This window comes from Pteropus medius, unplaced genomic scaffold (genome assembly GCF_902729225.1).
Source record: "Pteropus medius unplaced genomic scaffold, Ma_sr-lr_union100, whole genome shotgun sequence".
Taxonomy (NCBI): domain Eukaryota; kingdom Metazoa; phylum Chordata; class Mammalia; order Chiroptera; family Pteropodidae; genus Pteropus; species Pteropus medius.
This window is the reverse complement of record NW_024343733.1, coordinates 6,850,190-6,877,443: the sequence shown is the minus strand read 5'-3', so window position 1 is coordinate 6,877,443 and position 27,254 is coordinate 6,850,190. Positions and strand designations below refer to the sequence as shown.

Below are 27,254 nucleotides of genomic sequence, written 5' to 3'. Positions count from 1 at the left end.
CGCAGTTAGAGTGCGCTGAGCGGAGGGGGAGGTGGCCGGCTGCTTCTCCCGCGTCCGCCATCTTGTTGCTGTGGCTCTTGGGAACCGGCTGGGCGAAACCGCCCTGGAGGCGCGACGTTCCTTGAAGTCTTGTGCTTGGTGTAGCAGCGGGGGTCAGTGCAGAGCTGTGGGGGTGCGGAGCCGACGCGTTTCAAGCCAGGAGTGACTGGAGGCACCCCTGGTACGCTGGGAAGTTCGAGAATCCCGGAGCGGCCTCTGCTGCTGCTCGGTTTTGCCCGCCCCGACCTCGGGCTCTGCCCACCATTCCCCGAGCCGGCTCCCTCCGTGAGGCGGCCCCGGAGCAGGCGAGCGGGGGCAGAGGATGCTGCGGGCCCGGAGCCAAGTAGAAGGTGCTGGCTGGGCCCACTAAGAGCGCCTCAAGGTGTGCCGAGAGGCCCTTCTTCGGTTCCAAAGCCGTCTGCCGGGTCAAGGCATCCAGAGCAGGCGAGAGCAGCCGTCGCCCGGACCCGCCCCAGAGCCCCGGCCCAGCACCATGTCTTCCGCCAGGTTCGACTCCTCAGACCGCTCCGCCTGGTACATGGGGCCGGTGTCTCGCCAGGAGGCGCAGACCCGGCTCCAGGGCCAGCGTCATGGCATGTTCCTAGTCCGTGATTCCTCCACCTGCCCAGGGGACTATGTGCTGTCCGTGTCTGAGAACTCCCGGGTCTCCCACTACATTATCAACTCGCTGCCCAACCGCCGTTTTAAGATCGGGGACCAGGAGTTTGACCACTTGCCAGCCCTGCTGGAATTCTACAAGATTCACTACCTGGATACCACCACCCTAATCGAGCCCGCGCCCAGGTAACGCGAGCACCCCTGCCCTCCCCGCCGCAACCCACTCCGACCCCCGAGGAAGGTCGACAATGGCCGGATTGGTTCGTTTGAGGTCGATCCAAGAGTGTGTGTATGGGGGGGTGTGTGGTTGAACTCATTTTCTCCTATTCTGAACCAGATTATTTTCCAGAAGGTATTCGAAGGAAAGGCTAGTGTCAGGATCTGGGTCGCTGGGTGAGCGGGATGCGTCTTAAAACAGGATTAACCGCGGTTGCATATTAAAATGTACGCTTTTTGCTTTTCGTTATGTTCTGTAATTGGTTATCAGACTAAAGCAGGGTTTTGTTGTTTTGGTCTTTTTAACCTTTTTTTGGACCACAGATTTCCTTGAGACTCTAGATAGCATCCTCCCCCCTAAAAAATGCCCTTAGACACACGTTTGCACACCATTCGAGGTTCTTGGACTCTGCAGGTCTCTGAACTCCTGGACTACAGCCTTTGGAACAATTGACAAAAGAAAATGCTTTAGCACTTAGAAACAAAAACCTTTAACTGAAATGTCAGAACTGTCTATATTGATACTTTGGTGCCAGATATGAAATAAGCCAGACTCTTTCTATTTTATCATACATTAATTAAAAGTTTTAAACGATAAGAGCTTTTTTTTTCTTTTTCTTTTTTTTTTCTTTTTTTTTCCCCAAGCTGGGCCAATAGTAGACAAAAAAATCCATTTGGTTAAAGTCCGAAGAAGAATAAGGCTAGAATGTTTACCTACTAAGGGAAATTTTTGAATGACACTTATTTTAATTCTATCTTAGTTCAGTTTTATATGTGCTTTTTGTATTAAGTCTAATGATTTAATATCTATTTTAAAGTTAACCAAAGGTGACACTGAACATCAAACATCCCCTTTTCCAAGTAAAATATTCTTTCATTTGATTATTTGCTTTAATTTGCCTTAAGTAGTATCGTGGCAGAGGTTTCTTTTATTTAAATTATGCCAATTGTGAGCTGAAGAAATGGCCTAGAATTTTAAAAGTAAATGATATTTCACTGCCCAGTTTGTTTCTTAAACATCTATTTTTAAAAGGACAGGAAATTTTGGGTGATGAGATATTTCTGATTTTATAGATTCACTGACAGGATATTACTCTGAGCTTTAAACATTAAAAGCTGTTACAATTAAGGAGCATCCACTAGATGCCAAGCTTAAGTGTTGCTTCCATAGAATAGAGAAGAAACAAAGCCATGACAGTATAATGACTATAAGATTAACTACTGAACTAAATGGACTTTAAAAACTAGGGGAAAGTGATTATAAATCAAGTACTGTGTAACAAAGACCTAGACAGCAAGAACCTGATTGGTGAAACCTACAGGTCCCTGAAGATGCTGGTAATTGGACTCAACTTTGAACACAATATAAGGGGTTGGGGAGAATCTTAGAACCCACTGTAATGAGATTTTGTAATATGTTTAAGTAAATAAATTCCCTAACTTGGGAAAGTGAATCATATCATTAATTTCAGGCATTTATTAAGCCATGCTATGTGCAAGGCATTGTGCTTGCTTTGAGTTGATAGGTATTACAGCCATTTCAAAAAGCATAAGTAAATGACTTGATCCCCTTCTAGAGAGAGAAAAAGGAATATGGTTTAGTGGCTTCCCGATACCCACAAAAAAAAGACTCCAAATTTTCCATACTGTCTCCTTAGATACCAAATCTTCAAATCTGTCCTTACCCCCTCTCCTCTTTCTTTTAATGTAGCCATTAGTCTGTTCACTCATTCCCACAAAACCTTTGCTGTCTCTGTTGACTCTTCATTTGACTAACTCTACCCACTCCTCACCTATTGAAATCCTTCCTGTAGTTCCAGGCCCCTCACAGATAATAAGGCCTCTCCCTGACCCTCCCCCTCACATTCGACTTTGTTTCTTTTTCCCTATGCCCTCCGCCCCACGCATGTTGCTGTAATTTAGTTTTTCATTTTCCCTTATATCTCAGAGGGCTTTCACAATGCTGGTTGAATTATATAATGACTGGATGTACTTTGCTGTACTGAGTCTTTGGAGTGCCTCTCCCAAGCCTGAAATTCATGGATTTGGTTTGATATGTTATTAGCCTTTGTAGAAAACTAGAGGCTAGTGAAAGCTAGGCCAGATGCAAAATTCAGTGTAAAGCTTCTCTATGCCCCAAACAGGATAAATGTAAGTGGCTTCGTTTTTAGGCATCAAAATAGTTCTTAAAAGCCAAAATTTCATGCCCCTTGGCCAATAGTTTATGTTGTTTATTTTGCTTAGCAGAAGGTCATAACTTTGTCTTTCTCAGAACTTAAGAATTGGTGCTAGTTTTGTTCTAGTGTGATTTTTTTTTAATTGAAGTGTTCCTTAAATTTTAATTTTATATTTTTATTCAAATATTTACAAGAGAATTTTGTCCCAGTGATAAGTACTGGGAAAGATACGTGACATACTTTCGTCACTATGGAATTTATATTTTAGTGGAGGAGCAGACTAAAAAGTAGAAAAATAAAACATGAGATTAATAAATGCTATGAAAGAAGTAAATCTAGGCCAAGAGACTATAATAGAAGGGATTTACCTGAGGTACTGCAGTTAGAGAAAGTGTGAAACTACCTAAGGGTAGAGAAGGAAAGCAAGCCTGGGAAATTTCGGCTTGCACTAAAGAAGAGAAGAGCTTTCCGAGCAGAGGGAAGAACTTAGGCAAAGTCCTGCGATGAGAAAGCCAGCCAGTATGTTGAGAGTGGGTTCTTAAAGGAAGAGGTCATATATGAAGAGTTTGGAGATAGAATGGTCAAGATAAGGAAATTGGATTTTTTTTAAAGTACGATGGTTGCCATGGGAGAGTTTGAACCAAGGGAATGACCTGGGGCTGTTACTGTAAAGCAGGTGCAAAATGATGATGACTGATGACATGTATGTCATGTATGTCATGTCATATAGACATCATATAGACTGACATAGCTATGGCTTGTAGGTGCCTATTTTGGATATAAGATTGATGCTGATGGGAAGAGGGATGATAGGGAAAGAAGAATAAAGATGACCTGTTATATTTATAACTTTATGTCCTCTAGGTTTATCTTATTACTGTAATTGCTTTTTATATTTGTGGTATTCCTGTGGTAGGTTTTAAATTTAACCCCAAAAAAGTATGTCAGATGGCTTTGGTTGATTTTTGAATGACCCTAAAGGATTCTCTTTCTGCACGTGGGTGTAGTTTTTGTATTACAAATAATTTGATAGATAAACAAATCCTGTGGTGGTTTTCGCCTCCATTTTATTTGAGTATAAACATTTTTAACATTCTGTGTATTAAGTTATAGTTAGTAATCAGGTAAGCGCTAGTGTTTTTTTAATAGAGGTTATTTCCAGTTTAACAACAGAATTTTTCAGAAGTTTCTGAGTGGATTTTTTGGATATGAACTACATTTTCTCATGGTTTCGAAACTTGAAAGTATGTTTTGTGTAACTTTTCCAGTTTTAGCTTATGTATGAAGGGTAGGAGAAGAATCATGAGAAGTAAAAAATTTTTAAACTGAGGCAAGTTGACTCCTAGAGAAAATCTTGTTTTTTTTACTCAGCAGACCATTGCACATCACATGTACCTGGTAATATGGAACTAACATTGACTCAGCAATCCCTGTTATGCTCTTGAGGAGCTTACTGGTTACTAAGATTTTTTTAAAAGGCCATTTCTGTGCTATCTAATACGGAGAACCAAGAAAGAATGCTTAGCCTAACCTGAGCACCCAGAGAGGATTTTCACACCTGTGAAACAGAAAGCAAGCCCTGCATGGACCAGAGGATACCACAGGCAGTTGGGTCATCCCATATTCCTTGTTCAAAATATTTAAGGGAACTCAAATCTGGTCTTTTATCATTGGGAATAGGGGAGAAGGAGTACTAGTAATTTTGATTAGCATAGAATTCAGCTCTGTGAATAAACCTTTGAGTTTCTTACCAGTAGTTTAAATTATCTAAATTCGATTCAGATGAGATATAAGAACATTGTCATTATGTCTGGAATGGAAGCTTGCCCAGTCAAGAGTTGTGTTCCCATGGCATGTAAAGCCATTAAGATTTGTGACTTTACTCTTGTTTAAGTCTCAAATCCAGAGAGTTTTTTTTTACCTAAGAAAGAATTTTCCTTTTGATCTGAACATTATTTCTAAGGTTCCTTCGGGCTAAAATATTTTAGTTCTTTCTGATAAGTAAAAAGGCAGGCAGTGCTTATTAGTGGGAGTTCAGATTATCCTAGAGTCTGAGCTAAGATCCTAACAAGTAAGGTGGGGCCACCAGGCATGTGGCAGCTAGTCTGGAATGATGGCTAAGAGCGTGAGTGGAGCAGTAGTGAGGTGAAGAGGCTTGGAAAGCAAACCCAGTAGCACACTAGATTTCTTTGTCTGTATAACAGAATTGAACCAGGTCAAGGGAATTGCAATGTCAAAGCTTTTGTGTTTTCAGAAGGAAAAAAAGGATAGAAACAGTAATGGGAAATGCCCTGTGTCTTTGGCATTTTAATTTTATCAGCAGGAATTTAAATATATCGATGCCTACTGTGTACCAAAGTCTAATAATACTAGACTCAAGGCAGTAAGTAAAGAGTAAACCACGATTCTTGCCTTGAGAAGCTCAGCATACTGAACAAATTAAAATGTAATACCATTGGTGTTTAAAAGCAGTTATGATCATTTAAGGGATTGGGGAAGGCTTGAAAAGAGGAGGTGCTCTCTCGACTGATTCTTGAAGGATGAGAACAAGTTATATGAGATAGAAGAGGTGGTGGCAGTGCCTGCTGGGAAAAGCACAGAGTTGTAATTAGTGTGACTGATTGGCAGCAAGCTAGGAAGGAAGAATAATGCTAAATTGTAAAGGGCCTCCTGTACTTTGTAAATGAGTTTAACATTGGAAGCCATATGAAATTTTTAGGAAGAGAATTGTCATGGTCAGTTTTACTTTTTAGAAACGTCTGTGGTGTGGGACTTGGTAGGGAGAGGAGAGTGTAGGACTAATCAGGGGTGGTTGAGGGATAGTGAGAAATTGAACTAAGATCAAACATGTTGGAAATATAAAATGGAAAATGACTGTCTTTTTCTGGGCAATTGTATATAGAAGATGAGGAAAAGAGATGACTTCAGGGATGATAGAATGGTGTCTTTAATTGAGAGACTAGAAGAGAACCCATCAGGGTAAGGGGATGATTGTTTTCAACAGGGAAGCCAAGTGATGTTTAACAATCAGATGGGTTTGTTATTGAGAAGAGAGTTGGGGAGCCTAAGCTTAGATGGAGGCCCCAGAATGAGCAGAATGGGAATGAGCAGATGGAGAAGCTGTGGGAGGAGGTGGAGAGGTATAGAATAAGAACCATTAGTGATGGTGTGAATGCCCCAGGTATAGAAGGGAAAGGTCCTCAGTATTTGGTGCCACTGAGTGGTAAAGAAGGGTTAACTTACCTAAAGCAGTTTCTCTAGAGAGAGAGTTAGCTAGTCTTCTTGGAATTGATTCTTTTACCATTTATTGTTTCGTTTTTCAACTTTTTACTGTGAAATATTTAATACATATAAAAAGATATATGTATATATGGATATAATAAGAAAAGTCTTCAATATCCATGTACCCCCTTTTAAAAACCAAAACTTTTACCCAAAACTTTGAAACACTCTCCCACCAGAAGTTGATTGTATTGCTTCTTCAGCGTGAATAAGATTTTAAGCTTAGAAGATATTAACACTTGGGTTTAAAGAAAATGTTTTATCTGTTTATATGTGAAGCTGAGAATGCTTTTAACCAAGAGAGGAGAGAGGTTCATTGTCATTAGATAGAAAAGCCAGTTACCAGTTAGTCATCCAGGGCCTTGCTACTCAAGTGTGACGTGACCCATAGTCACAAGAGAGGGAGAAGCATGGGTCTAGTTTGTTTGAATGGGCTTGGACAACTCTTTGTACATAAACTTTAAAAGGGGGTTGATGGGTGCTATTTAGTCTTGATCAAGGAACAAACCGTGAAATGAATAGTTCCAATTTTATATTTCACATATCTTTGGACAGTGGGGCCTAATAGAAAGGGCAAGTATATCTGACCTGGCATCATCCTGGTTTCATCTGCAGAGGAACTAATGTGTAATTTGCTGGGGATTTTGATGAATAAATGAGTTTGAAAATATGGGGTGGAAGACATTGAATTTATGTCGGGAATGTGGCTGAGAGATTTGATGTCAGATGTAAGGGTATTTTCGTGTACTGAATCAGGAAATGAGCCCCAAGGTTATTACAGTAATATAGTTGTGGAGAAAGTATAAACCATTTTCTATCTTTATTAGGTTTATACACACTTACCCTCACCAGGGAGGTGTTGAAAGTTGAAAAGCACTCTCTGCTCCTTTAACTCAATTATATAGACCAGGAATCGGCAAACTTTCAGTAAAGGTCCAGGTAGTAAATATTTTAAGCTTTATAGGCCACGCAGCCTACTCATCTTATGCCCTTATAGCACAAAAGCAGTCATAGATAATAAATGAATGGGCATGACTGTGTTCTAATAAAATTTTATTTAGAAAACCTGTGGTAGGTGCAGTGGCCTACAAGGCCCTAGTTTTCAGACTCATAAGCTAGACTCCAGATAGTTTTTATATAGTGTACTATACAAAATGCATTTTTAAAAGGATTGTATAGAAGAATATACAACAAAGACCATAGGTAGCCCACAAAGCTTCAAACATGTACCAGTCCTTTATAGAAGTTTGCCAGTCTTTGAAGGTCCTCCCCAGCAAAGCTCCTGGTCTGTGCTTATAGGAACCAGCAGTAGTGTGCCCCGTGAGCTGGGGATGCTGGGGAAGAGAGCTTTTGAACCTTTGGGTCTCTAGTCTTTTTCTGAAGTAAAACCAAAATATGTAAGTGTATCTTCCACAAAGTCTTTCAGCTTCAAAGGATGCTAGTCTTCAGCTTTTGGTGTATTACCTCCTTGTCTGTTCTCCTGTCCCTTACTAGAACTCACTCCTTTGAGTATTCTTTGACCCTGTCCCTGTCTGTCATGATATACATCATGACTTTGTGCTTTCATTTGCCTTCTAGTCTTTTCCTCTACTAAATTGGTACTCTTGAGAGCACGAACTTGGTTTTAATTAACTCATTGTTTGTCCCCCCCATATTTTTAGTACATAGTAAGGCCAGTGGATACCTGGGTAAATGGATTTCATTAGGGTTACTACTCACTGAAGCTGTACTGGTGTCCTCACAATATGTGTTGTGGAATGAACTGCTTTTAATATTTAACTATACAGACAATAAAATACCCTTGGACAGTGAGTTGGAACCTGTTGTGCTCTTAGTAAAGTATCTGAGATTTATGTAGTACTACCCAAACTTTTCACAGAATCTTTGTGGCCCTTGAAATGAGAAGAGAGGAGAGGTGTACTTTAAAGAGGGTGCAGTGGGTAGCTGCTCAGTGTCAGTCAGGAACTATTTGAATGTTTTACAGACATTAAAACATTAATTTTTATACATCTGAAAGATGCAGGGTTTATCCATGAGTCTGACTAACTTAGAGGTTATGAGTGAGGGCTCTAGAACCAGACTGCCCGAGTGCAAATCTGACCCCTGCTTTGGTTTCCTCATAGTGAAATGGGGATAACAACATCTACCTCACCAGATTGCTGCAAGGATTAAACAATTTAATGTCTGCAAAGACTGCAAAAAATGCCTAGCATAGGTAATGAATGTCAACTCTTTATTACTGTTGCTGCTCCTACCACTCCTGCTGTCTCTTTTTAGGTATACTTGTAGTGAGCAATTTGCCCTTTGGTTGTTAATAAATAATAATAAGTCCTTTCAGTTTTAAATCAAGCTTCTAATCACCATGGTATTCTGATAATGAAGAAGCTAGTCATTTACATTAAAAAGATACAAGTTTTGGCTGCCACTTGGAAAGCAGTGTGCCAGTATGGACCAAGGAGCATGAAGATGTTGCCATTCTTCAATATGGGAATCTAGGCTTATAAAAAAAATCCAGTATAGAGAAAATATGGTGAGAAGAGTTTGTGACAAGAATTATTAAATAGAGAAAAAGCAAAACTAAATATCTGGAAACACAGGGATGCTTCATTGCAGCAGGCTCCCAGAATGAAAAGTGGTACCCTGCTGTGAAAGTGATCATGAAGAAGACCAGTTATGTAGAGAAACACCTGTGGTGTGATATTAGGCAAAAAACTTCCACAGGCTTTTTTTTTTTAAAGAAAGCCATAAACTGGGCTTGTGGAAGGGGAGAAGGGAAGGAGGATTGTAGCTACGTTAGAGCAGGAACTATGGGATTTTTTTTCTCTTGTTTTCCTTTTTTTGCTGAATGTTATAATATGGTGACACTTTTTATAAAGGAAACTTTTTTTTATATTAAAATGCTTCTACTTAGATCACATTGTTATCTGAAATAATTTTTTAGGTCATTAATGGGGGAAAAAGAAAGAATGGCCGTGAGCTAATCGGAAACCATAGTCAGTGGGAATATCCTAATATACTCCCTCAGGGCTATTCTAGAACCTGGCTTTGGTGATGGTCCTGCAGATAAAGTCACCTCCTAAAGAGGTGCACTCTTTAGATGAAGGCCAGAGTTTATTATACTCCGGTGTAGCTTCTGTGCTTCTCTTCTGAAGTTAGGAGGGGAAAAGCTAATGGTAAGGTAGTTTTTTCTAAAACTTGTATTTGCAACTTTTCAGAACATTTCTCAGGTAAAGAGAAACCTCTGTACTTCTTTTGCAGAAGGCATTACAAATGGGATGTTGCTGGAGAGCAGGGACTGCTTTTATAATTGTCTCTGGGAGTGCATTCTACAACGTACTAAAGCAAAATACCTGTTGAATCTCTGAGCACAGCAAAAGGAGTGTGGTGGTGTCTATGAACTGTTGCTTAGATGAGAATTCTTGCTTCTCTGAGTTTTGCAGTGAAAACTTTCACATGCTTTCATTTGGATGCTCAGATGATGATTCCTGTTATACAGGATGCAGTATGACTTTTTTTTTTTTTTAATTTGGAAAGCATATGAACCTTTTTCTGGTTTTTATAATTTGAGAGACAGAGATCTGTGTCATCCTCTCTGTGGGTACCTAGGAAAGTGTGCAGGATGCATGCCACAGATTAGGACCAGGAGGAAGAGTAAGTGGTGGTTGTGACAGGGCCCTAAGGAAGGCAGCTACTGAACTTACTTGAGATTTTTAAAATAAATTCAGACCAGGTATCTGTGTACACAAAAGGTTCTTGTAAAACAGATATGGACTTTGTATGTGTGTATACGTACTTAGCATGTGATTTAAAAGCACATTCATAGTATTAATTTCTGTTGCAGTATAAACAATGGAAAGTAAAACAGTGTGACAGAACCTTAAACAGCTGAGAATGTATAGAGAGAAATAATTTATTATAGAGAATGGTTTATTTAAAAGTTTGACAAACACTGGTATAGAGTAAGATTTTTCTCTTAGAATATTTTCTTTCTCTCTTAAGGTATCCAAGCCCATCAGTGGGATCTGTATCAGCACCCAACCTGCCTACAGCAGAAGAAAATCTGGAATATGTACGGACTCTCTATGATTTTCCTGGAAATGATGCCGAAGACCTGCCCTTTAAAAAGGGTGAGATTCTGGTGATAATAGAGAAGCCTGAGGAACAGTGGTGGAGTGCCCGGAACAAGGACGGCCGGATTGGGATGATTCCCGTCCCTTATGTTGAAAAGCTTGTGAGATCCTCACCACATGGAAAACATGGAAATAGGAATTCCAACAGTTATGGGATCCCAGAACCTGCTCATGCATATGCTCAACCTCAAACCACAACTCCTCTACCTGCAGTTTCCAGTACCCCGGGGGCAGCAATCAACCCTTTGCCATCCACACAGAATGGACCTGTCTTTGCAAAAGCAATCCAGAAAAGAGTACCCTGTGCTTATGACAAGACTGCCTTGGCATTGGAGGTAAAATCTGAGGCTGGTTTTTGGGGTTCTTTGACATTCGGTTTTCATCTTTAGTTTTAATTTTGTTTCTGCAAAGTAATGACTGCTCATTCAAGGTTATATTCATAGGAATAAGAGAACTGGATGATTTGGAAGGTCCACTGTGAGTGTTCCACATGACATATAGCCATTTGTACATTTCCATATTTCTAACATTGTGGTCAGTTCAGTTGAGGAAAAATATGAATAAATGCCTTAGAATTCCTCTTCAGCCCGGCAGAGGAATAATTTTAAAATATCTCAGGTCTTATTAAAGATTTTGTAAATTATAATAGCATGAAATAGAACTTGAACATTTTAATCACGAAGTCATGTTCTTTCTAAACATTAACTGCCTTTAAAAAAAGATTCTTGCAAAGCTTAGCATATTCCTGTGGCTTTTGGAAATGCAAAAAAGTCCTTAAGACCAGTGCTGATGAGCCTTTTGAGGGTGGTGGTAAAACTGCAATACAGTTTCTGCCAGAAGGTAGAAGTTTGGTGAGACATCTGATTAAGTCCAGAGGGACCATATGTGAGTACAACCCCCCTGGCAGTCCTGGGAAAGAATGGACAGGAGAATCTGACAAAGTAGATTTCAAAGAAGATTTTAAAGATTTTTAGAAGAATGATACCATATATTTTTTAGTGTTATTCTTACTGAAGTATAAAATACCTAGTGAAGTAGGCCGTAAATATTATTGTACCAGAACATGAGATTTGGTGCCACAAATCCCAACGCTTTCACGTATTGATAACTCGTGAAACTGCCTTGTGAATTACAAACTGCAGTGTAAGTATCATTGTATAATTACCATTGAATACTCTTAATATTATCAAATTGTATATGTTAGAAACATTAAATTAGTGACTGTTCTCTGCGTATTAACCCCAAAGTCAAAGCAGGGTATGGTTGGGAGATAATTTGGTACATGGCAGAAGGATGAATTAATAGAGCCTGTCACTTCAAAAAAGTAAAACTTAACCCACAAAACAGCCTTCCCACAGATAAAAGTTAGCTATAATTTGTTTCATGTGTATTTTCTTCATTGCTTATTCTCAGTTTTCTCTGGACCAAGAGTCATATCTCTCTGAATTACACCTCCCTCTTCTGTTGGCTGTAAGGAAAAAGTGAGGCTTGTAGCAGAGACTAGAGTCTGGGGAAGACCCAGGTGCTTTTATACTTCCCAGTGGAAGAATAGGAAAAAAAAAAATAGAGGAAGCCGCCTCCACAAATGGAGTCCTGGCTGTGTAAGCCTTCAGGCTTTCTCATCCCCACATAGAACTACCCCTGAACACCTCTGGCTTAGTCTGCACCTTAGCACTCTAAAATAACTTGGGGTATCCTGGGCTCTTAATACCTTCTAATTTGTGTAGTGGTTTCTGCTTTCTCAGGCATTTTCACATCTGTCATTTCATCATAGGAGTAGAGAGCCTAGGATTCAGAGAGTTGTTGTGACTTGTGTGTATTAGGCAGTTGATTGTTGGCACGCCAACATGAGAACCTCGGGAGGCAAAGTTCCCAGTCAGAATTCCAGGTTCCATAAAGGAAGTCAGGAATTGGGTTGTTACCTGAGCTAGAGTTTAAAGCCTCACTCTATTTAGGACACCTGCCTCTGGCTCTAAAATGTGCATTTTGGAAACCCATGTCTCCTGCACATTCCTTGGAATGTGCACAGGAGGGCCATAGAGAGGAAGACCAGGTACTGTAGAGGGGAACATTTAGGCTTGGTGAGTGGATACATAGGTAGATGCCTTAGACCAGGATGAGGAGAAAGATGCTGTCTGGTTAATGGTGTAATTTTAAGGTAATTCATATACTTGGCCATTACGCAGCCCTCCTAGTCTCTCAGACGTTGGAGAGAGGCCTCCTCATGACACTAATGGAGCCATGTAAGCCTCATCAAAGTCTTGCATTGGTGCTTTACAGTAAGTGAGACCCAAGAAATACACCTTTGCCAAATTCCACTTAATGGTATTTCTCATTCTGTGTATTTAAATGAGACTTTCAGCTACAGCATAAGTAAATATTTCTATGAATTGTGTTATCTTCTAAAACTTAGTGGTGCCTGTCTGATCTTGTTAAAAACAACTCTCTTGGGACTGTTGTAATTAGGTTACCAGGAAAAGTATTAAAATTAAAATGAGAAAGGTGAGACAAGTAGGACAAAATGTACCAGTAATTGAAGCTTCGTTATTCCCCTTGATAGTGTTACAGAGAACGATGATAGCTTAGGTGAACTTTATTTCTTGAATTATTTCACAAGTTTTTTTTTCCACAAAACTATTTTTGAAAGAATGTTCTACCTAGGAAGACCAAGTGCTATAGGCGTAAAAGATAAAAAAAATAAGGGATTGTAAGCTAACAAGGTCCTTGCAATCTGTGAGGTCAACCAAGGGTTGCCTCGCTTAATAATAATAATAATAGAAAAGAAAGAATGTTCTTTCAAGTAAAGAGACATTTTTAAAACAGCTCTGTGTTTAGCCATTTTCTTTTCTTGCTCACCTCTTTTCAAGAAGCGAGTTGATCCTTGGGATTTACTTTGATTTGATACCTGTGTAAGTAGGATTGCAGTGTGTGTCCTAACTTCTTGAAAACAGGGCTCTCCTATGCTCCTGGAATAGCAGGCCTAAAAGGGCTCCTGAGAAGCAGGTCACACCCTGCAAGAACATTGTCAGGTTGAGGGAAGCCATGTAGCCTTTTCCAAAAGTAGAGCATTAGCCAGAAGAGAATGTTTGGAGCAAGGGTGCTATTGTCATTATAAAATACCTGTAGTCAAAGTCATGTTCTCTAACACAGTGGAGAAGCAAGATGGTTAGGAAAGATCATGGACCCTCATTCAAATCCTTGCTTTTTTTCCTGGTGTGATCTTGAGCAGGTTACTTAAATTTTTTTGAGCCTAAAAGGCACCCTGGCTCTAAAAGTTGATGTTAATTTGTTCATTATTCATCCGTTCATGCAACCAACCTGTGAGGGGACCCTTGTAGGGTTCTGCTACCTAGTGAAAGAATAGAGACAGAAACCAGCAGTGTGGTTAAGTGCAGATAACAGTGCGAAGAAGAGTGGAGATGGGCGTATGTGTAGGTATTGGTCTGAGAAGGCTTCCTGGAGAAGGTGACCCTTGAACTGAGTTATGAAGGGTAAATAGAAGTTAGCTGGGTAATGTGGGAAGGCATTCCTGGCAGAGGGAGGAGCTTGAGTAAATAGGACTAACATCACTAAGTAGCTGTAGGTTGGTGAGATGCTGGGTGTTGGGTAAAAGTGGCAAAAGACAAAGCAAGGCAGTGGGCTATTGCCATATTATCAAAGGACTAAACGGAGGAGATTAACAGGTTTCTTGTGTTGCCTTCATTGTGGTATGAAATAGCCAATTTCTCACAACTGAGAAGGTTCTGAAGTTTACAGACATTTTTATTTATTAATATTTAAAATAAATTAGCAAATGCTTCAGTCTCCGTATAATCATATCATTTTCACACACTTGTATTCCAGTATACTTTTCTGACTAGAAAAGGAAGGGAAGAAATTTTTTAGCACTTTCAGATTGTACTTAACTTTGGGTGTACACACCCATGAGTATTTGCTATATGAAAATTTGTATCAAAATGTCTAAATGGAGCCTCAGTGGAGTATTCCACTGTGGTATGGGTTAAAAAACAGTTGATGACATAAGGTAGGGGTTCTGTGGGAATAAAGTCAGTGGAACAGATACTGTGGAGGAGGAAGAACCATATCTCAAACTGTAAGTAAAGACTTAAAGTGATTCAGGTTGGAATTAATACAAAAGAAGAAAGGCACATTGTAATAATACTTATTAGATCATTTAGTCTAACCATTTTCCTAATGATTTTAGCTTTCTATAGCGTCTGAATCCATTGGCCCTCCAGTCTGAACTGGGACACCTCCAAAAAAAACATTCACTCCTTCAGCAAAGGATTGAGTGCTTATTATGTAGCAGGCATTGTTATATTAGCGGAGTACATCAGTGAACAAAACAAAGGTCTCTGTCCTTGTGGACTTTCTGGGGCATAGTCTCATTTGTAGTTCCTCCTGTCTTGGATGACTTTGGTAGTTAAGAAGTTCATTGCATCCTAGGAAGAAACAAACCAAGTTCCCTTACTGTATTTACCTAGCCCAGTGTTTGGACTTCAGTGTGTTGCCCTACAGTTGTCCCTCAACTTTTTTTGTTTTGTGTTTTTTTCTTTTTGGTCTTATACTATCTGTACACTTTCTGAATATTTTAAAATTTTGATTATGTCTTCTAGCATATCGATTACCCACCCCTCAGTTTCATGTTAACTGCACAATTTATAAAAGCACAATCCAGATTTTTATAGTAAGTCTTCTGCATCCTCTCCTAGTCTGTCTCATATCTAAAAAAAGACTGTGAGGTTGTGGTCTGGCATGACTTGTTCTTGGTTCAGCCCATGTTGCTTTCCAAACACCTCATTCCCATTCTAAATCGTAATAAACCATATTTTGCTGATCGCATCAGAACTTTGTCCAGGTTTGATTTCAAGCTCACCTTTTACATTTTATAGAATTTGCTATCATGCCTATTTTAACAAAACCAAGAGACTTGACCCTTCATGGATCTTCCAGTGTCCTATTATATAATTCTATGGCAAGAGACCACTATTGGACTCCTTGTTTGATCAATACTTAGAAATCTTTCCTTTTCAGTATAGGACATCCTTTCATTTTTGGTGCATGTTCTTTCTTTTTATGATGCTCAGTGTTCTTTGAGCTCACTTTTCACTCTCATTGGGGTCATATGTGATTGTACTGTTCAGATTTCTTCTTGGATTGTCTTCTCATTTTGAAACCGCTAGTCGTTGGATTACATCTGGTCACAGAATCTTTTAAATTGGCCTTCCTAAGGCCCACGGTACCAATTTCCTCACAGACTAGCCTGGAAGTCTCAGATTTCTACTTCAGCCAATTGGTTTTGTTCATTGGTTAGAATTAAATTCACATTAGCAGTTTCTTCATTGCTTCTTCTGTGTACTTACTGAGATGACATCTGCAGAGCAAATCTAAGTTTCAGTAGTACTAGTTGTATTTTTTAAACCTCTCAAAGTTTATGTGAGTTCCTCTGCCTGGGTGACCTGTAGTATGTAGCCACGGTGATGTCCGATCTGTACATGATTATCATGAAGCATCCAACTCAACTCCAGAGATCTATACAGGGTCATAGCCTCCTAACATGTAATGAGACCACTGTCTTGCTTTCTATCATGTTCTAGCAGTGATTCACCTTTTCACTGAGGCTTGTTGGAGATGCCCACAAGCTCACATTCAGCTTCTTAATAAGAATCTGAGGGCATTTCATCAGCACTGACGAGCTCCTTCTCTACCCTCTGTCATTGATGTTGTGTCAGTTATTCTTTGCAGCATCTAGTTTTAGAAATTTGATTTACTTCTGTACTAAAAGTGCCTTTTTCCTTAATCACAGCCCTTTTGTAGGAATTTTTAGAAAATCCTTTAGAATTTTGATGAAGTCCTACTTACCTATTTTTTCTTTTGCTGCTTGTGATTTTGATGTCATGTCTAAAAATCCATTACCAAATTCAAGGTCATGAAAATTTACCCTTATGTTTTCTTCTAAGTTTTATGGTGTTAGCTCTTATATTTAAGTCACTTATCCATTTTGAGTTAATTTTTGTGTATGGTTTGATGTAGGGGTCCACATTCTTTATTTTGTATGTGGGAATCCAGTTGTACCAGCAACATTTGTTGAAGACATTGTTCTTTCCCCATGATTTTTGGCACAAAAATCAATTGGCCATAGAGGTGTGAGTTTGTTTCTGAACTCTGAATTCTATCACATTGGTCTGTATATCTCTCTATATTCCAATATCATAGTTTTGATTACCGTAGCTTTGTGTAATAGTTTTGAAGTCATGAAGTATCAGTCTTCCAACTTCATTGTTCTTTCTCAAGATTGTTTTGTCTATTCAGGGTTCCTTGCAATGCTATATGAATTTGAAGACCACCTTTTCCATTTCTGGGGGAAAAAAAGAGGAGGGGCTGTTAGAATTTTGATAATACTGAATGGAGTTTGTAGATCACTTTGGATAGTGTTGACATCTTGATAATATTAAGTCTTCTTATCCATGAACACAGAATGTCTTTCTCTTTTAGCATTGTTTTTTAATTTTTGGTGTACAAGTGCTTCACTTTGGTAAATTTATTACCAGTTAATTTATTCTTTTAGATGCTTTTGTACACGGAATTGCATTCTTAATTGTTTGAACTGGTGTATAGAAACACAACTGATATTTGTGTGTTGATCTTGTACTTGACAACTTCGCTGAATTTTGTTACCTCTAATAGCTTTCTTGTGAAATCTTTAGAATTTTTTATATATAGGATCATGTCATCTGCAAACAGAGATAGTCTTACTTCTTCCTTTCCATAGCCCATGTTCTCTTGCATCACAGCATACCTTTAAACTCTGGCTCATTCTACAATCTAAATCCCTTTGTTTTCATGAGAAGTATTAACCAGTAAGCAGCCTTCTTTAACCAAGTTACTGCCCTGAAGGATAATTGGAATTTCAAGGAAGAAATCAAGTCTTCAGTATTAAAAACAACATCCTGTTGTAGGTGAGAGTGCCCGAGACTACTTGACTGTTGCTCAGGACACACAGACAGTCAAGGGGGGTCCTCGCCCTCTAGTTCCAGTAGCTTTGATTCTGGTACAGGTGCACAGAGAACACAGAAGCAGGTATCAAAACAGGTGAAGGCCCCAAGCAGCTCTGTGAGGATAGGGCTGTTGGTCTGCTTTGTTCTCTGTTGTATCCTTCCAGGGCCTGGCTTGATATTTTAGTGAATAAATAAATGAAAGCCACAAATAGGATGAAAACTGTTTAGTGATTATAAGACATGGGTTATTGTTTTATATTTGGGGGGGGTGGGGTATGGACCCTCTGGGAATCTGGTAAAAGCTGTGAAATCTTTTTCCAGAAAAACAACATACATTAATGCATTTACATAAAATTCTGCAGATACTTTCAGGGTCTTCTCTAATATCCAAGGCTCATTCATGTCACCCAAGTCAGAACTTCTCATTCCAGTGAAACCCATTGTGCTCCTCATCTTATTTTTGTGTAACCTGAGAGTGCATTCTCAAAATATTAGTATGGGTAATGGAGACTGATTGGGGATACTTAGTGCTTGGGCTTTCCAGGGCTTCAACTGGTCTTTGAATCAAGTGCCAGAAGTCAGGCAATAGAATCACCAGAGCCCTTCTGTTAATACTGCAGACAAGTAAAGCTGTAGGAAACTGTTGTCCTTTAACTCTTGCATTCTTGCATGGTCCTCACTAGACATAAAGAATGGGGCTGACTAGTGCCTTACCAGTGTATGCTCAGTTTTAGAGTTAACTTGTGCACTCCCCAAGTACTAAGTTCAGCTAGGCAAAAAGATAGCATTATGACAGTTACAATAATGATTAGGATCGTTATAGGGTCACAGTAAAGATGGTATATAAGGTTCTGTCTCCTCTTGATCTGTTTATAGGGTCAGCCACATCTTCCAGGCTTAGAGTACTCCTTGAACTGAGTTATTGATACCCAGCCACTTTGAGATTGATCTGCCCTCCAATGCAAGTGCTTCTTTTGGCTCAGTTCTACTGTGAAGCCAAAAAAAGGGCAACATAATGGAATTGGGAGTGATGAGAGGAAACAGCAAGATGGCTGTGAAGGATTTGAGCCAGAGCGTCGTTCAGTAGAGACATAGAAGAAGCTGGTCCACAACCAGGCTCGTAATTGTGGGCAGCAGGCGGCATAACATAGCCAGGACATCTTTTCTTTGTTGGTGTTCTGAGGCTTGTTCCCAAGTAAAGGGCCTTGGACTGAGGTAGACAACAGCAGGACTGACATGCTATGTTTTGACATGTGAGAGCTTCTCTAAGGCCACAATGAAGCATTAATGGTCAAGTGGTCATCAGAAGTCTTCCAGTCATTCTTTTTTGCTAGGCTGAATCTTAACCTATCTCTGCTGGTCATGGTGCTCTCAGTCAAAGCAATAACTCCTTGCTCCTATGCTCTGCAAGGTTTACTCAATACTGTTTTTCTGACACTTGCTGCTTTTTATAAACTTTTTATTATCTAACAAATATTCACTGAGCATTACCATGTCTGGACAGTGGGTTATTTATTATCTATCCCATAGTGAAGACAGCTGTTCCTTGAGGATGGAGAGTGAGCTGCTCATTTTCCCTCCAGATACTCAGTAAATCTTATTAAATTAACTAGGTAGAATGATGTGGAAAGTATCCTGTGAAAACCATCAGAATTATGAGTTAATTGGAAGGCATAAGGTTTACATGTTCTTTGCAGTTTTCAGTACTTGGTTTACCCCCTTCTTCATCTTCTCTTTGTCTTCCTCAGCTGCTTAGTATCTATCACAGTAAATTATTAGATCCCCGGTTTTCAGGCCTGCCCCTCATCTCTTCTCATTCTAATATGGCATCCTTCCCATCTCATCAGTTTTGAAAGGACCCTTCTTACTTAACAAGGCTGAAAACCCACTTTAATACAGTGCTTCTTCATGCTGTTTCAGTTCTTCCTACAGTGCTTCCAGAAGGCACCAGGACCATCTGGGAGCATGAGCTTGGAATGGGGGCTGGGTTCCATTCAGGACTCTCCACCCGCATAACATCTACTGTTTACTTAGTTGGCAGTTCTGGTTAACAATTCCCATGTAGTACTTCCTTTAATTATTACGAGAACTTTTTAAAGTCAGAAGGAAACCGAAACTTGGACAACTTGAGCAATTTGCCACGGTCATGTAGCCACCAAAAGTGACAGCACCAGGATACCAATCCAGTCCTGCCCCATGCTCCAAAGTTCATAGCATGAACCATTGCACTGTGCCACCTTATACCCGTTTTAAGCAGATGAGAGATTGCTTATGTCCTATTGTTGTAAAGCTTAGTTTTACGTAGGTCTAATATTCAGGTCATATCTTAAGTACATAATATAGAATCTAGCCCAGCGCTCTGAGCAGAATAAATACTCCCATCTACAGTGGCTACCTCCAGGAGGTCCTTCCTGCTCTCACTGCATGTGCAGCTTTATAAGGAAGGTGCTTCTAAGGGGGTTTGTGTTGTCCTTGGGATTTGTTTGATTTTGGTCAGAGTTAATGTTTCTTCAACTATGAAAGAAGAGCAGAAGTCCAGGTTTTCTTAGGACCAGCTGGGTGATTCTGGGCCATATCTTGAAACATGATTTTTAACATCTTAAGACACACAGTTGTATAATTGCATTTCCAGCCGTTCCTTGGAGGAGAGAGTTGCATTTATTATACAGTCCATACCTGAGAAGGAGTTTGGCAAGTTGGAGCAATTGAAAGGAAGCCAATGTGATTGGAAGGGAGGGGCACAGAGGCATGAAATGGGGTCAGAGATGAGAACAGTCAGGAGCCAGATCAGGAAGAGCCTTGAAGATGGGAGATTGGATGTTGCTCTTGTGCAAAGAAGAGGTGCTGAGTTTAAAAGGCAGAGTGGTGATCCAGTTCTGTTTCTTTGTAAGGTCTGTCTGCTACTGTCTTTACGCCCTGTGCCTGTCATTTCTCCCAAACCTTGCTCCTCTGCTTGGCCATCTATCCCCAGCATGTGGGGAACATCAGCTCATAGTTTTCTCCCTTCTCCTTAATTCTGCAGATTTCTTTAGAAAGTAGCTTACAAGAGACCTGTGACATGGAGTGCAAAATAAGCAAAGCAAGTTCCTTCCTTCAGAGAGTGCTGTATTGTGGTGGCGTGTGTGTTGGGGGTGGGGAAGTGACCATGGAGGCGCAAAATGGAGCTTCCTCAGGGGAGTCTGCCAGAATCCTGGAAGATAAGGTACCTGACCTCCTGACCTCACAGAGCCTTGCTTTCCACCAGTGCAAAATGGGAGGTGCCCACCTGGCAGTGTTATTTTACAGATTACCACAAAAAGAGTGAGGCAGTGAGGAATGAGGAAGGTAGGTGAGGTCTCCCACTTCAAGTGCCATGGGACATCAGAGGTAGAGAACTGGACTTAGGTTGTTGACTTGGGCCATCAAGAATTCCTTGGTGAAATGGCGGAAGCAATAGCCAGAGGGTAGGATCTGGCTGTAGGAGAGGAGTTGGCCGATTGGGCTGGGGTGACATAGATCATGGAAGGTGGCTCAGGGCAGGGTGGCTGGGCTGGTAGAGTCAGGTGGTAAGAGGCCAGGGAGAACCAGAGGTGAGGGCATTATTAAGACAATATATTCCTAGTCGCCAGGCTGGAGGAATGAGCACATCAAAGAAATGTGGAAGAGGTGCCCAGGGCCAAGTTTTCGAGAATATGAGACTTTGTTCTCTTTTATATTTATCAAGCATCAGCTAAGGCAGACTAAGAGTACAGACTTTGAGCAAAAGGTGTGCTCTCTGTGCATCTGGAGTCCAGTTGAAGATAGAGAATTTATTGATAAAAGGACAAAACACCAAAATATTTTTTGTAGGACATCAAATGAGTGGAGCAAACAAAAACTTCATTCATGGGGAGAAGCCATTGGTTCTGTCATCTGCCAACATCACCCATCAGCCCAAAACTGTTGCTTTGTTTTTTAAGTCTCAGTTCATTCTTGCCTTAGCCTTTTTTCTTCAACATCTTGTCAGAGTCAGATCTAGGATCTGGCTCTGAATGCCTTCCTGCCTGCCTCCAGACTGCCCAGGTGCCCTTGGACCATCATCTCTTAGTACAGCAGAGTCCACCTGGGTGGTGGTTTGCCCACTCTCCCCCTTCACTGAATCCTCTATACAGGTATACACACCCACACGCCATCTTACTTGTCCTTGCCTTTTTGTATGTTTATTTTAATACATTAAATTCATAGCAACCAGTCTCTGTTCACCGGGGGAAGTTAAAAAGATAGGACATTGAGGGCAGAGAGTGTCTTGGTGAGAAGAGCCCCGGAGGGGAGGCTGAGTGGTCCTAGGTGCTGGTGGGGTCTGCTGCCTTTGCACTGTGCCGGGGGCAGGGACACAGGCAGCCAGGACTAGGAGCTGCCTGGCTTTGTACCCCTCCTTCATGGTGAACCAGCCTGTGACCTTGGGGAGGGCTCCAGCCTCTGGCTTCATTATTTCAGCCTACCTTACAGGAGGTTGGTGTATGTTGGGGATCAAGGGGGATAACATGTCTGAAGGAGCCCTGCAGATAGACATCTCTGTGAAAATGGGACCATGGACAAGTCCTTGACTTCACATTGTCCATTGAATTAGAAACCCAGCCCCATGAAGCACATTTCACACAGGCTCTTTTCCTTCTCCATCTTGTTTTGGCCTTTCCCTCAGCTCTTTGCAGCATGAGCTCTTTTCACATGGGTAGGTGGTCACATCAGGACAAAATTACCAAGTTTACAAACTTAGTAGCCATTAGCAAAGTGTTATGTTGTCTGCTTCCCAATGGCATGTGTAGAGGTAGTCAGTCACCTACTCGGTGTGTTTCTGACTCCCTTGTAAAGTGTGTTATTTCTTAGTGTTTTCTTAAAAATGTCTGATCACATGTTTGGGCCATGGGCTAATTGTTAGAGGTTTTTTAAATATACTTTTTTGTGTGACTTGACTCAGAATCAAGTGTTCATTTCTATCTTGTTGGAGTTAATAGCCAATATGGGGAGAAAAGCTGCTTTTGTGCTCCGAAGCTGCTTCACCTAACACACGTTTTCACCAGCTAGAGAGAAGCACACTGGGCTTATCGATGGCACCTTAATGTCTTTGGCACTACTCGATTTTAGGTCTTAACACCGGGAAAATATGAGTCCTTTAAAATATATAGGTTCCTATGGCTAGTACAGTGTGTGTGATTTAATGTTAACTTTCTTTTTTCTTTAGTTTGCAGAGAAAATGCTAACTTTGTCATCTTTCTCCATCCTTACAGGTTGGTGACATCGTGAAAGTCACAAGGATGAATATAAATGGCCAGTGGGAAGGCGAAGTGAATGGGCGCAAAGGGCTTTTCCCCTTTACGCACGTCAAAATCATTGACCCTCAGAACCCAGATGAAAATGAGTGATTGCTGTTGCCCTTTTTCCTGCTGCTTTGTTCTGCCTGTCATATTCTCCTTTGAGTCGGAAAGCATTCTGTCTCAGACAGGTTACACTGCGTTGCCGATGTCCAGCTTTCTGCAGACTGACAGTCTCGTAAACGTTTGGAATGCACACAGTGGCTGCTTCGGCATTTGTATCATAGTCGTATTGTCTAAGAGTAGCCAATTTTAGAGTTCTTTTGGATCATAAACTGGAAATACTGATGGAAGCACACAAGTGGAGAGAAGTTGATAAGGAAAGGATCTCCCTTCTCATCACTGCCCTGTTTATTGTACTTGTGACTGATTCTGTCATATTCATCAGAGAAAGCTTGAGGCCATGGTGTGGCATTGCGTACTGCCGTGCCATAAAGCAGTGGCTCAATCACCATTTTGTTTTTCCTTTGAGGAACGGAGCAAGTGAACCTTGAGAGGGAATTCTGTCCTAAACTCCCCAAATCTGGCTTTTTTTTTTTTTCTTCCTTTTCTTGGTTGGTTTTTGGAAGACTTAATTAGACTTGTGTGTTCTGAACAGGTTTTTAAGTAGCAGGTTGGATTTTTGTATTATCACAAGAAGTGGCACACACCTCTGAGCTTCTAAACTGAAGCTGCTGTAACTAAAGGAATATGAAAAAAAAACAACCCTGAAGTGGAGGCCTTTATTTTCTTGGTTGCCAGCAGTATCTTGTTTTGCCATATAGCAAACAACACAAAAAAAATCTATCGTGTGCCAAGCTGTTTGGGCAGCCTCTTGGATTACACTGTCCCCTACAGTAACAGTGTGGAAGGTGCTTTGGGGGAAACCTTTGCTTTCTTTGTTTGCCAGTGACAGGAGCATTGTGGGGGGCACGTGGCCAGTTTTCTGTCCAGTGTTTCAGAGAATGTACTCCTTTAAAGTATAGTACTTAAGTTTCTTTAAAAAGTAAGGTGGTTTCATAGAATCATTGAATTCATTAATGAACCTTTAAATTTCACTCCCTGAAGCCAAGTCCTCTGCCCCAACCCAGGCTGCCAGAGAAAGATGGTGCTGTTAATACTGGTCCCACCGTCTATGTGACCGTGATACTCCCAAGCACAGAAAATGCAGGCTCTGGAAATTGGTTAATGCAGTTGATGTCTAATGTTTTTGTGACTAGGGAGAACCATTAACCAATTTACCATTAACCATTTACCAGTTTGATGTTAAAGTTTCCCTGTTAGCGGAAAGAGATACCTGTTCATACAAGCCAGCTGATACAAATGTGTGACTGAGCGTTCATTTGCTGGCTATAGCAGACTAGAATTCTGGAACCTTCATGCATTTCAGTCCACTCTCCCTTCTGGACATTGATGAAGACAGGCCTCAGCTCAGAGTGAATACAGCAGACCTAGAGATGTAGCAACAACCTGATGAGCAGCTCTGTGTCATTTACTGAGCATCTGCTATAATCATGGCCCTGTTTCCTAAAGGGTCATAGGTTTTGAGGGTTAAGAGCAATATATTCTGGTGACAGAACCAGCAAAATAACAATTTTTTAATTTCTTTTTAAATTATTCTGTCAGGCAGGTAACTGCCATGTGAAAGAATCTTGAGAGTGCTCATGTGTGACACAATGGTCAGTTAGAAAAAAAATATCACTGTGGCTGCCCGTCTGTCGTTTTCTTGAAAAAGACAGCAGTTGGCTCTTCCCATCAGAACTTTGGCCACCTCTGGTTCTGAAGGTGCCAGTCCATTACAGTTGCCTTTCGTTTAGAGTTCAGGCCCACCTTAACACCCACAACAAATAACACGTATGTAGCAGGATCCTCACACTCTGCCTGGAAATAGCACTTGCCTTTTGGCGAATGACCCAGTACTTAAGGGGGCATATCTAGCAGAAGGTGGAATGTGTGCCTTGTTCATGGAGAGCATAAACCTTCAGGCTTTTTTAAACCAAATTTAGCTGAGGGGCTTGGCACCTTTTATGACAATAGTTGGCTTCAAATATAAGAAGGAAATGACCACTTTGGAAAGCAAGGTTTCTTTTCAGTCATATCTACTGACTAATATAGCAGGACTCACATCATGTGGAGCACTTCGGAATGAACACCCACAACCTAGGTTTGGCTTCAGAGTGAGTCTGCTCATCACTTCAGCCCATATGCATGTCTTCAGCACTACCCAGGAGACTTAAGAGTCTAAAGTAAGGTGAACCTTGAGTTCTGAACTCTCAAGATATGTGCCAAAAGTAGTACCTTTCCGACTTGGAACCTTATTAGTTTTTTTTTTTAACAGGTAGGGAAATTCTCCTTTTCACACTAAATACACAAAAAATGCCACCCTTGCCTTGGCTTCATGCCTGGGTTCCCCCAGCAGTCTGGGAAGACTCTGCTTCAGAAAGCGATGCAAATCTTCAGAGGAGCTGCCTTCCCTCCTGGGTGCACTTCCCTTATAGGACTGTTCGTTATTGCTGCTGGCTCTGCTCTACTGTTTGTCATTTAAGAAAGTACTTGGATGTTAACCCAGGAAGTGAACAAATTATGTACTAAAGGGCATTGACAGTTTGATTCAAAATTTATCCTGGGAAGGACCTCCAACACAGGAATCATTCTTGTTATTTCTGCATGGCATGGTACCACCTGATAACATGGTTAACAAAGAGGAGGAAGCATTGACTGGCTGCCATTTGACAACTTTGGTCACCCAGAAGATACCTTCTGCGCTCATTGTTAGAAGACTGAAAGGAGGGAAGGACAGCTGCTCCCGCCTTGGAGCTCAAGCATCCCTGGCACTGTGCTAACGATCTTTTACAGCTGTTTACAGACAAGGCGGGCCGGGACAGACAGCCACTGCTCTTGTAATGTTTGCTCAGAGGAAACATGAACATTTTATTTTTGAAAAGGGATGATGTGTTTTTGTGCCAGGTGTTTTTAATTTAATCCTTTAATAATAAGTTCATTAACCTCTTAAAATGAGTGGATTTCTTGTTTTAACACAGCACCTAAGACTGATGCTTTCTGTGGACACCACTGAGCTCTGCCTCAAACTCCACCCTCTGAGACCAGAGACCAATGTCCCTGGTAACTGCTGTCATTGTGGACACTGAGCTAGTTGTATATTCTAAAGGAGTAGAAGGACAGTTCTCTGAGACAGGGTCGTTGTCTCTGCAGGAGGAACAGTGGCCTTGCTTCTAGACGGTCTTCACTGTGTGTTTTAAAACAACAAAAACAACACAAAACTCTTTTGACCTGTAACTTAAGATCGTAAACTTTAGGCAATAATATTTTCTGTGTAAGCTTTTAAAATTATTTTTTGGGATCATAGCTTGTTTTATTTTGTGCTATAAAATTAACAGTATTAAATGACTTATATTCTTAGAATACATCGAGTGTCTTTTCTTAACAGATTAGTGCCTTTTTATTTTTGTATCCCATTTTACGTTACTGGTCCTGGCATCAGAACCCTTGTTTCCATGGCCTGTTTGTACATTGTTTCAATAAAACTTGCATCAGCTGGTGGTGGCAGCGGCTTTGGTGTTTCGGTATCTCAGTGCTGCCTGGAGGTGCTCAGCCCCCACCAGCCTTCCAAGCAGTTCCTGGTGAGCAGCACTTGGTGAAACACCTGGTGCTTCACTGAAGTTGAGTCCTGCAACCCAGCCCTACTGACCATGAAATAGAGTGGGATCTTGCATCAACCCTTCCCCACCTGCGGGCCTTCCTACAGAAGAGAAGCAGCTTGTGCTCAGTCTTGGCCTTCTGAGGATGAGGTAATAGTTGCCACACTTTACACCACCAAGGTAAACTTGAATGTTTTCCCTCACAGGCACCCACATCTGAAGGCTCTTAAATGTTTGTTCAACTCGAGCTAGCCAGAGTCAAATGGTTTCAAGCAGAAGTGGAAAACAAGCAGGCTCATCCCAGATAAGGGCATGGTATCTGTCTAGCTTTCGTAAACCATTTTCTGTTCCTGTCTGTATGTGGTCCTTCTGATAAATTTTGGGGACCGTTTGATGGACTGTTTGAGGTGTTGGGGTCCCAATGATTTCCCTCAACACCCCCTCAACTAGAGCCCTGTTCTCACATCTACTTATGTGTGCATTGAGAAGTCCAAATCTTGTAAAACCTTCGGAAATGAGTTTCAGGAAGTGATACCAATACTTATTTATATAGAATTATGACACTCCCTGCCTCCTCCTTTGAGGATTCTGCAGAATTTGAGAGAAAATTTGTCTCAAAATACCAAAATTCATAGCATTCTGGAAGAAACAATGCCCCGGAACACCTTTGAAGAATACTTTCAGTATGAAAAGATATATTTTGGTCAGCAATCCTTGGTTCTGTGTTGGGGACTCCCCTCTGCTGTGCCTAGATCTTGAAAGCTCACACTGCAGCAAAAACCATGACCCTGCTGGGCTTCTGGAATGCGCCTTTCTGGCCAAGTTG

At 40.9% G+C, this 27,254-nt stretch overlaps 1 protein-coding gene across 1 annotated transcript; it reads left to right on the top strand.

Moving 5' to 3' along the window:
* On the top strand, positions 1-26,333 carry CRKL (CRK like proto-oncogene, adaptor protein). Its single transcript, XM_039868415.1, has 3 exons — positions 1-843; positions 10,332-10,797; positions 22,707-26,333. Exons 1-3 carry the CDS (start codon positions 533-535, stop codon positions 22,839-22,841), a joined length of 912 nt encoding a protein of 303 aa, XP_039724349.1. The 5' UTR covers positions 1-532; the 3' UTR covers positions 22,842-26,333.
* The last annotated feature ends 921 nt before the right edge of the window (positions 26,334-27,254 follow it).